The 10,823-nt window shown below is 48.2% G+C and overlaps 1 protein-coding gene across 1 annotated transcript; it reads right to left on the bottom strand.

The window, feature by feature from the left end:
• Window positions 1-3,495: 3,495 nt before the first annotated feature.
• On the bottom strand, window positions 3,496-9,804 carry LOC115335720 (ubinuclein-1-like). Its single transcript, XM_041120331.1, has 8 exons — window positions 9,784-9,804; window positions 9,061-9,170; window positions 6,529-6,658; window positions 6,185-6,303; window positions 5,562-5,690; window positions 4,493-4,636; window positions 3,854-4,045; window positions 3,496-3,598 (listed from the first exon to the last, which is right to left on the bottom strand). Exons 1-7 carry the CDS (start codon window positions 9,787-9,789, stop codon window positions 4,039-4,041), a joined length of 645 nt encoding a protein of 214 aa, XP_040976265.1. The 5' UTR covers window positions 9,790-9,804; the 3' UTR covers window positions 3,496-3,598; window positions 3,854-4,038.
• Between the last annotated feature and the right edge of the window lie 1,019 nt (window positions 9,805-10,823).

The following is a 10,823-nucleotide window of genomic DNA, read 5'->3' as shown; positions in this document are numbered from 1 at the left end:
CCAACGACAATAACCAGGACAGGTTAACAAGGAGAAAGTCCTGCTTAACCAGCTTAATTTCCTTTTATGACCAGGTCACCCATTGAGTTGACCAAGGGAAGCTGGTAGATGTGGTGGTCTTGGATTTTAGCAAAGCTTTTGGTGCTGTCTCTCGCAGTATCCTCAGCTGATGGTGCCAGCTCAGACCTAAATCATCCACAAATGTGCTGCTCACTGGAGGAGAGGTCAAAGGCTGGGGAAAAGCCCCACAGGCTGACCGCAGGCCCTGCGGAAAGCAGTCAGGAACCGCAGGGACTGGAATGGCGTTGGCATCCAGTCCTGCAGGAGCGGCAGAGCCCGCCTGGTTCTGCTGCCGGGCTGCCACGAGCGCGTGGTGCTGTGGCGCCAGTGTGGCTCTGCTGAAGATCCATCCCAGTGTCGCAAAATGGAGGGGTTTGGACCGCCAAAAGAATCACCTCCAATGGTACTAGCAAAGAATGATTTAATAGGAATTTATATAAATGCGCAACTTCACAGAATTCGATGGCAAGGTTCACTCTATTACTTAATACATAGATGAAACATACAAAGGAGAACTAAGTTAGAATCAAACTAAAGCTACGAAACCCACAATGCAAGAGGTTAAGAGAGAAACATACAAAGGAAAATTGGGTTAGAATTGATTTACAGAGATCAGGAATATAAAAAGGTAGGGGAGGCCCTCCTGTTGAGTCACAAGGTTCAAAGAAGACCCACTTGCTCTCTAAACTCCTCATGGAGCTTAGGTGTGGCTGGATCCACTCCTAGTCCCAGACTTGGTCAACGCTTTATATCTAAAGGGATTATAATAGCAGCCAGAGATTCATTCACAGTTGAATAAAGTTCACAACAGTAACTTATGTATAGATGAAAAGCAGTAATATACTTGCTATAAAATATTCAGGTTAGTACACACACATGCACAAAGACACTAAGAGATATACATAAGCAAGTAAAAGAGGTATATACCTCTTAAAAATTCCCCTTGAGTTCAGTGAAAATACTCACGTCAAGTGCTTCAGCATCTTTCTCAATGGGCAAAGGATTGAGCCTCAAGGAGCAGAGAGTACCAGCCCAAGTGTTGTCAGCTTTCAGCGACAGTCCTCTGGTCTTGGCAAACTGAAGAGTTTGCGAGCTCCGAGAAGCATCCCACTCAGAGGGAGATGCTGGTTGCAGCCCACTGCAGTGCAGGAGAGCTCAAAGGGTCTCACTTAGTACCGCTGTTCATGCGTTTGGGAGATGATTGGCTTTAGTCATCAGCAAATTACTGGGACTCCAGTAGCCTTGCTGTTTCACATGAGTTACGATTCCAATAAGGAAGGCTCCAAGGCTGTCAGAGAATGACGTAAGATTCAGATACAGGATGCTCCAAAGCTGTCAGGAGAGGACTGAAACATGTCCCAATGTTGTCAGGAAATTACTGACTATCCCTACTCCCGTCCTCAGCCTCCACTGGGCAACAGCAGTCCTTGGTATGGTCAGTGCAGCTCCCTGTCTTAGCCATGCAAGAGTTCCTGGTGCAGTCAAGGGATGCTTAACTGCACAACTCAACACACTTACGCTAAGGCCTAGCGAGACTTCCCGAGTTCATAGATCAGCCCAGAGAGGGGGAAGAAATGCACCACTACACCCAGCCAGACCGGTGTTTCAGCAGGAAGCACAAGAACCCTCCCTCCCGGGGCAGAGGCAAGGTAATCTCCACTGCCTTTACCTCCTCTAGATCTGACACACAAGTGTTGCATTGAAAACATCCCCTCCAGGCTGGTAGCTGTGCTAGCGTGGCTATTTTTGACAAGCGCCTTCAGATGTCTGCCTCCAAGGGCCGGAAGAGGAATGAAAGACAGTTTCTACTTTTATTATTACAGTTTAATACAGTCTTTGATACAGGAGAAGCAGCAGGAGCCAACATGCAAAGCAATTAAAGTCACCGGGTGAAAAAGGCACTCAGGATGACGAGATGGTTCCGAAGCAACGGCAAAAAGACCTCTTTATTATCTCTTACAGCATACTTACATATTACTAAAACAGGAGCGCATATCTGGCTCAGCTGGGATGTTTGCCAGTCCTCAGAACACTTAAAGATAAATACATTCCACACACATACTCGTGACTGTCTTCAGCCACATCTTCCCAGGCATACACCAGGCCATCCTCCGACCTGACCTTGTAAAACTACTTCTTCAAAGGCTTGGCAAACATGCAGCACAACAAATTCAAACGTTCACTCGAAAACAAATGCCAGGTGTTCCGAGCTGCTCCCACAACCAGGGACTCAAGAAAGATCACTAACAGCTCGTGTAAGTAACTGCTCTTTCACAACAGTGATGCAGATGCATCTCTAGGAGCCCGTTTCCCTACGTGCTGCTGCCTGATCGTGTCCCAGAATGTGAGGAGTTCATGGCAGATACCAAACCAACACATGACAATTAGGAGGAGGGGGCTGGTCTTTGATTTTGTCTTTTGATGAGTCAAGTCCATGATTTGACTAGAATCTAGTATGCTCTGAAACCAGGAGGCGACCTTAAATCTTGTCTCCGCTGACAGTGAAAAGAGGGATGGATCCTTCAGGAAGAGGCAGTGGCTTTGAGAGCAAGTCGGGAGATGAAGCTCAGCTCTTTGGCTGCAGTTTACCTGCTGCACAGAGCTGGGACCTCTTGGAGTCAACAGGTCTTTTCAATGCATCTATTAAACAACAAATGTAACCTTCCTCCCACTTGCTTCACGCCTTGGTCATCTACTTTGCCAGCATTTTGTCCTGCAGCCCTGCTGCAGCCAAACTCGGAGTTCAGCCAAAGCTGCACTGCTCCCCGCTCCCAATCCCTCTGTTTGCTGTTTGCTGCAGCTGCCCTTGCTCTTACCTACGCACTTGCGTTTTTTGAAGAACGTGAGTGTCCCGTGCCACATGTCCAAATGCACCCCAATGATGTAGCCTTGGCCAAACCTCGAAGAGAAGTTGGTTTTGTCTCCCTTGTGATGTAGTAGTCCTCAAAAGAAGAAAAAAAAAAAAAAAAAGTCATTCAGTGCAAAGCCTGTGCTCCATTAATCTATCCCAACTCCTGCACTGCTAATTCCCACTGGTACAGGCTTGCTCAGTGCCTAAAAAATCCCTCCATTGCCTGATCCCTGCCCTCCCACCCCAGAGTGGGTGACATAAAGGGGAAACTTGAGGTTTTGCAATACCAGAGCACAGGCAGCGGCACTGAAACCCCCAACCAGTGACGTGCAACCGGCAGTCCAGGTGCCCTGGAGGTTCACGCACCAGTCCTAAGGGGTCTGCAAAACGCAGGCGAGGTGAGATGCTCCAAGAGCTAAGGGCTGCAGGCAGCCACTCCTGTTGTCATTAACTTGCAGGCCTGGTGGCCTTTTTGGCCTCGATCCCATTCAGATCATTTACTTCTCAACCCCTCTGGACAACGCTTATGCCCGCTGCTGCCCTTCCCGCCCTCCTGCCCTCTGCCACTGCCCTGCCTGCGTTACCTGTGTAGGACAGTCCCCAGCTGTCCTCGTCCTTGCCCAGCAGGCTGCAGAAGGTGTGGCGGTACTTGTCCAGATTCACATCCGATGTCCCAATTCCCACCATCTGGGAGGCAAGGCCAGGAAGAAGAACACAAGCTTAGTGTCTTTTCGAGCAACAAAACACAACCGAGACTCCACCTCTGGCTCTCCCCTCCGTTTCTTGGCACAGTCCAAAACACCCAGAGGTTTTGGTGAAGCCACGTCAGAGGTTTTCCTTACCTAAGTGAGGCAGCCCAGCCGAACTGCTGGAGAAGGTTGCTGTCCTGTTCAAAGAATACTGGACAGTTCGTGTACTCATAAGCAACTCTGCTGCACGTACCATGTCTGTGCCATAGATTGGGGAAGTCATCCTGAACTCCCAGAAGTGCTGCCCAACTGCCAGCTCTTTGTTCCCCCGGATAGCGGCAGTGCCACAGCTGTACTCCATGTGGAAGTTCACCTTGCGGTTGTTGCAGGTCAGCAGGGTGGCCGTCGACTTATTTTGACTGGTTGTCCCACACCCAGTCAAAATCTGTTCAGGGAGCACAGAACGGACAAGGATGGGCAAAGGCCCTCAGGGAGCAATCCCCAATCCAAAGCACAAGCGGACATTTGTTTTGAAGGCCTGTCAGGGTTTTTATTTCATTTTTTTTTACCGTTTAAGAGGGTAAATCCTAAGCTGTGCACACTGGAGAGTTGTTTGAGGCCTGAACTATCCTGCAGTATCCCACCGGGGATGGTTCAGTGCTCTGAACCCAAAGGTGTCAGCATTAACCTGTTCCCATATTGGCTAACAAAAGCCAGAGAGATGCTGTGGTGACCTCCATCCTTGGAGATGTCCAAAACTCCATAGGACAAGGCCCTGAGCACTCTGATCTAACTTTGAAGCTAGCCATTCTTTGAGCAGGGTTAGGACTAATGACCTTCCGAGGTCCCTTAGGACAAGGAATCCCTGGAGTACAACTCGATTCTTGCTCACCTGGCCTGCATCCAGCCTTTTGGCCAAAGGGGCTTCACCTCTCCATCTAGGAAGGTCTTCACATAATCCTCTAGGGACTGAGCCTTATTCTTGTCAAGGTCATAACCATCCAACTTAATCTTCACCAAGTGGCAAAGCAGCTCCCTGAAGAACAGGAAGATTTCAAATACAGTTACACGAATTAACTTTCCCCAGTTGGAGGCCATTCTGTTTATCCAGGGCTGGATAAATACGCCAAGACACGCCTGGCTCTGTGTAGCACCTCGCTAATAAAACTGACCCTGCACTGCCTCCACAGGAAAGAGGAAGGGAAAGGCACGTTCCTCGCTCTGCGTGTGCACGCACATCAATGCGCCAGGGGAGAAAAGCCTTGTTACCCCTTCCCATTTTAATCTCTCGAAACAGCAGAGGTAGTAAACCAGCGCCAGAATTACAGGCGTCATTAACAACCACAGAACTGAACCTCTCGGCAGACCTTCGTGCTGAGAGGCAATGAGAAGGCAGGAAGTGAAGCTTGCTTTGTTCTAAATGAATCAGCCATCTACGGAGCAGCACCCCAATTTGGTACAGAATAAGATCAAGAAGACAGCGTGATTGATTCTCATTTTATCTTTCGTCACTCTCCCCCTTCACCCAGCACTCTGTTCTTTGTCAGACACCTGGGTGCCAGGGGCGGCCATCCCCAATTAGCTTTAACTGCTTTCACAACCAGCATCTGGTCTTGTTGAGAGTCTAGTCTGCAGGATTTCAGCAATTCAGCCAAGTTCCTTCTTTTCCCAAAGATCTGTCCCTCTCTTTTGGCCTTCAGCACAGAAGCTTCTTAGCAATTCTCTCAGAGTTGGCCGGTGCCTGAAATCAGCTTAATTTTGCAATGCATATAAGGGTGAGATTTAAGAAATGCAATAGTGGCTCCATAAACACCACCGCCTGCCACAAACCTCCAAGCTGACTGTTACTACAGATGACCAGTGCTGCTCTGAAAACAAGATACAAATACCAAAATGCTTCACTTCCAACTGCATAGAATAAGAGAAGTCACGGCTTCACTTAATATCTAAATTACGCAAACCTGATTTCATCATTCCATTGAAATTTCTTTCGCGGTCCCATGACACGCTTCCCTCCCTTTTCTTCATCCTCATCATCATCAGAACAAACTCGATCTCGCTGCTCTTTGTCCTTTTCCTCTTCCAGCATCCTAAAACGGAGACAGGAACAATGTGAAAGTCATTGTCCTGGAGATTCAAGAACAGGATTAAGGATCTCTGAACAACACTGTTCAGAGGTTTCAATAGTCAGTGATAACACACGCATGAGAAGAGGGCCTAAATCTCTTGCTTAGCGTGCAAGCTGAGCAAAGTGCTCAAGGTTAAGAAATCTCCCAGTATTGTGTAATAGAGACCACGGGACTAATCCAGCCTTACTGTTCTGAGACTGCCATGTTCCTAAAGACATGCCCACACAGAAGTGAAACACTTCAGCCAAGTTCTGGTCCCATTGATGCTGCTGTAGTTGGCATTGCCAGAGGTAGCACAAAGAACGCACGCAGCTTAATTAGGCCAATTGATGCCCGTCAGCAATTTTTAACTACAGAACAAAAATGGGTGGCGAACTCCATGAAAGCAGCCTACAGGTCACAGGGAGCCTGCTGAGAAGAGCTACAGATGCGTAACAAGCAAACAAGGAGCTTACTTGGCAAACTTGGCCTGAGTATGGGCTTGGCATTCCTCCTGGTACTTGGCCATCTGCTCTGGCATGGCCCTTCCAATGGCTTCCTTTAGCTTCTGTAGAGGTTCCTTCAAGCGGCCACCCTAGAGCAGTCACAGAACAGACTGAAGTTCCGCCTGGTGTGTTCCAGCCAAGACACCCAACTCTGGCAGGTCGAGACCTGGCCAGTTCTGAATCCACACCACCAGACGTCTGCCTAACGTGGTGCTGTCCTCCACTGAGCATGGTTCAGGCAGCACAACAACTGTGCTCTGGAGATCAGGGGTAACATGCGCATGAGACAGGGCTGTGCTGCCAAATTCACTCACCTGCTCGTAGAGATAAAGCTTACGGGCACGCTTGACCAGAGTGTCCTTACTGCATGGGAAGAAAGCAGCCAGGTGGGCGTACACCCCTGACCGGATCTGGCTGTTCAGCTCCCGAGTCTGCAGCTCTATGCTGAAGAACAAGACAAACACAGCATTGACCAGGGACCTGGCAGGGGTTCTCTAAGCAACATAAATGCAACTCTTATGCAACTTGGGGAGCTGGAGGCAGGGAGAGAGGGACAAAGGACAAGCCAAACTACATGACGGTTCTTTAGATTTTAGAATCAACACACTCAAGCCCTCTATCGCAAGCTATGCCTTTTAATCTAGTTTCAGAGTATCTGGAATAAGAACAAAAGGATGTCAGCGGTCTCATTTATTCTGCAGTTCTTCCTGGTAGCTGAAGTGCAGGGGCCTGGCAGGCCTTCTGGGAGGGATGGCGGTTGCTTGAAATCCTGATCCAAGCCCATCCCAATAGGATCGCTCCCATCCTCCACATCACGAAAGGGGCTCCCTTCTGGCGATTCACTGAGGAGCCGCTCCAGGTCCAGGTCAGTTAACGAGTCCACAGCCGTCGCTGCCTGAAGCAGGTCGTTATCGCTGGCATGGCTGAAGAGTGACAGCAAAGGGTCAGGCATCGCCTCCACCTCCCTTGGGGCTGGAGGTTCTGCCAGCGAAGGACTCGCCACTTTCTGCTCTTCATCTTTTTTCTTCTGAGCATCCTTCTCCTTCTGAAACTTCTTCAGCATTTCCTTGACACTAACAGGGCCGGAGTATTTCTTCTTCTCCTTACTTCCATCTAACACTGTAAAGCTGTAAACAAAGTGTGGAGGAGGGAAGGGAACTGAATACAAGATGAAGGGGAAGAGACGAGGATACCTTCATCCCAGTTCACTTCAGCCATATGTTCCAATCCCCTGGAAAGGCTTAGCCCCTTAACCAATTACACCAGAAAAAATATTCTATGGCCTCTCAAGGTCCCGCTGCTTATTCAGCTTGGAGGAGGCTGAGGGGTGACCTCATCACAGTCTACACCTTCCTTAAATGGGGGCAGTGGAGGGGGAGGCGCTGATGTCCTCTCTTTGGTGACCAGCGATAGGACACAAAGAAATGGAATGAAGCTGCATCAGGGGAAGTTCAGACTGGATTTTAGGAAAGGGTTCTTCACCAAGAGGGTGGTCAGTCACTGGAACAGGCTCCCCAGGAAAGTGGTCATGGCACCAAGCCTGTCAGAGTTCAAGGAGCGTCTGGACACTGCTCTTAGTCATATGGTTCAGTTTTAGGTTGTCCTGCGAGGACTCGATGATCCTTATGGGTCCCTTCCAACTTGAGATACTCTATGATTCTATGATCCTAAAGTCATACCTGAGAGTTAAGGATAAGACTGAAGTCCTGACACTTCACCTGGAACCAGATGCCCTAAACGACATAAGGCATTTTCATTCAGTTATGTCTCTCTTTTTTTAATAACTTATCTATCAGGTGTTCACTTAGCCAACTTTAAATTTTAAGTTTCAGTTCCTTTTCTGTAAGCCTCTATGCTTTCTGAATCCATTTGTCCCACGACTCCTATGTCAGATTCAATAACTGTTGCCCATGAAACAACAGGTGGGGAATGACGGTAAAGTTGGATGTTGTTTAATGGAACTACCCTAAATCAGATTCTACTGGAGCAGAGGAAAATATACCCATCTATCATAAATCAGGGAGACTTGAGAATACACAACACAACTGTTCTGCACACTTCTCTGCCTCTCAACTCAACTTCACAATTAAGCCATGGCTTCCATTTTTAAGGTCTAGAGTGTAGCTGTCTTCCACAGAGCAACTGTCTCTCCACCCATGGCCCCCTGCTCTAAAGATCCCAATGTAAAGCTCTTCACAGCTGTGCAACCTGAAACCGAGGGGAAGCAGAAAGACTCATGCAACAGGTTTAGCACCTGTGCAAATGCTCACATCAAGGACAGGGCTACCACAGCGCAAGTCTCGCATTGATGTACAAGTCCTTCCTCACTGCAGAGAGATGATGGAGCTTAAACCGCATCCACTGAATTATGCTCTCATTTAGCTACATGCATTATTCCAGCAAGGAAGATTGGGAAATGCACAAACAACTAGTGCAGAGGAACTGAAGCAAGAGAGAGTTAGCATGACAGCAGCTCGACGCTTTTTGCCTACTAAAGCCAGGACAGCAAATACCTTTCCCTTCTGTTCAGGCTCTCCAGTATCTGCTCCCACCATTAGCGCCTAAACAGAGCTCCAAGAAACACCAACACTGCAGCTCTGACCCTCTTTGCTGGGACACTCTTACTGCGGAGCTCTGCTCCTTCCTTGATTGTCAGCTGCCTTTTTTCTCCCACTTTGGAAGCAATGGGGGTTTACCTGCTGGTGTTTATGCAGCATGCACTCAAGCCACCCCCCACTGCAACAGGTACTACTGCAGCGTAACAAATGCCACCTGTAACCCTGAAGCAAGCTGTCAAGCAGCAAGCATTCCCTCCTCCTCCTCCTCCTCCTCCTCCTCCTCCTTACCCAGCTTTTGGAAACTTGGACTTTTTTGATTTCTTCTTGGCATAAGAATCATATTTCTTCTTCTTCTTCTTCTTCTTCATTTTTTCACCTCCATCTTTCAACTTCCGCTTCTGGAGAGGGTTAAAACCAAGTCAAAATCAAAGCGACTCCTGCTCATGGAATTGGACCTGCTCCCCCAGAGCCACTTCGGGCCCTCTCCCAAGAATGTGAGAACAGCTCCTTCCCCACTGGACACATTAACCCAAACCCCAGACATCTATCACCACGGTGCTGGTACACACTGCCTTCAACACTTCACAGCACACCTAGCTTTTGCACCAGAGACAATCCCATCAATAAAGGCGAAGAGATGCCAGGGGCTCCTGCTGTTTCCCCTCTTAGCCGCCTCACTTCAGCATTGTGAAAAGCAGGCTGTTGCCAACAGACGCTGACACCAAAGAGGAGCACTAGCTTCCCAGCAGAGTCTCCGGAACGCCTCAGATGAGAAAGAAAAGAACCCTCGCACATATCTTGGCATCCCCATAATCTAAGCGACTTTTCAGAGTGACAAGGGGCTGTCGTCACCTCTACTCTAGGAACCAGGCAACTCCACCAGAGTCTCAGCCGTGGCAGACATGTTTCATTTTACTATCAAATATGCAGACAGAATGGGATTTCAAGTGCTCATCCCTATTCTCTCCACATCAATTCACAAATCTCACTCTACTTGGAATGTCAACACACTTCCATGCAGCAAACCCTCCAAACTAACAGAAGAAGTAATTCAGAAAGCTGGCTTGCTGACCTTGGGACACTTCTTCTTTTTCTCTTTAACATAGTCATCTTCAGATTCAGATGCTGAACGAAATTCCAGTGTTCCTGAGTTGATGTAAAACCCTCCATACTTTGTAGTAAGAGAAGCTGGAACAAGCTCATCGTACTGGAAATAACAGAGAACAATCTATTGGCACTGTAAGCTTTGTTACTTTATTCTGTAGCTGAGCTGCTTGGAGAATGGCGTGGGATTTGTGCTCCCCCAAGAACAGACAGGGCTGTGGACATGCCTGCTAACCAGCATTCTCCTGCCATGTGGTTGCCCCAGGATCTCTCGTTCCCCAGCCCTGGCACCCTCCTGGCTTGCACCCAGTTTGGGTTCTCCCCAGGTGCCAGCTCAGCCCCCCCCGGGCAGCTGCCTTTAACCACCCTCACACCTGCCCCAGTACTCACTGCTTCAGAATTATCAACGAAGGAGTCAGATTCGTCGTATCCATACCCTATATCAATCAAGTCCTGAACACGGTCCTTTCTACATCTCTTGCCACCCTAAACAATAAGAGATTGACAATGTTTTCATCTTTCTTTTTCAGTTACCACAGGGATAGCCCTGATATAGGACACTAACATTGGCTCCAGTACAGAAAAGTGAATGAGATCTTTTTTGCTCCTAGCAGCAGCAGAACCCAACCTGCGTAAACCGGTTGAGAGCTGAACAGCATTGCCCATTCTAAGGGATAACATAATATAAGGAAGATAAACAAACATGTTTTTCTTCAAACTTCATAGCAAGAGCCTCCTCTTCATGCTTTTCTTTTTCATCATCATTAAAAGGATCAGCACAGTCTGTCTTCTTTACAAATAAGAGAGAAAAAACCATCAGAATCAATCCTGTCACACTGCCACCAACAACCTATGCATTAAATGCATCACAACTAGAACATCCAGGCAGAAGCTCAAACAAATCAACCTTTAGTACAGTATCCTGAGAATGTCTCCAGGTTTTGGGT

This window comes from Aquila chrysaetos, chromosome 25 (genome assembly GCF_900496995.4).
Source record: "Aquila chrysaetos chrysaetos chromosome 25, bAquChr1.4, whole genome shotgun sequence".
NCBI lineage: Eukaryota > Metazoa > Chordata > Aves > Accipitriformes > Accipitridae > Aquila > Aquila chrysaetos.
The sequence above is the reverse complement of the archived record's forward strand: the minus strand, read 5'-3'. Positions and strand labels throughout refer to the sequence as shown.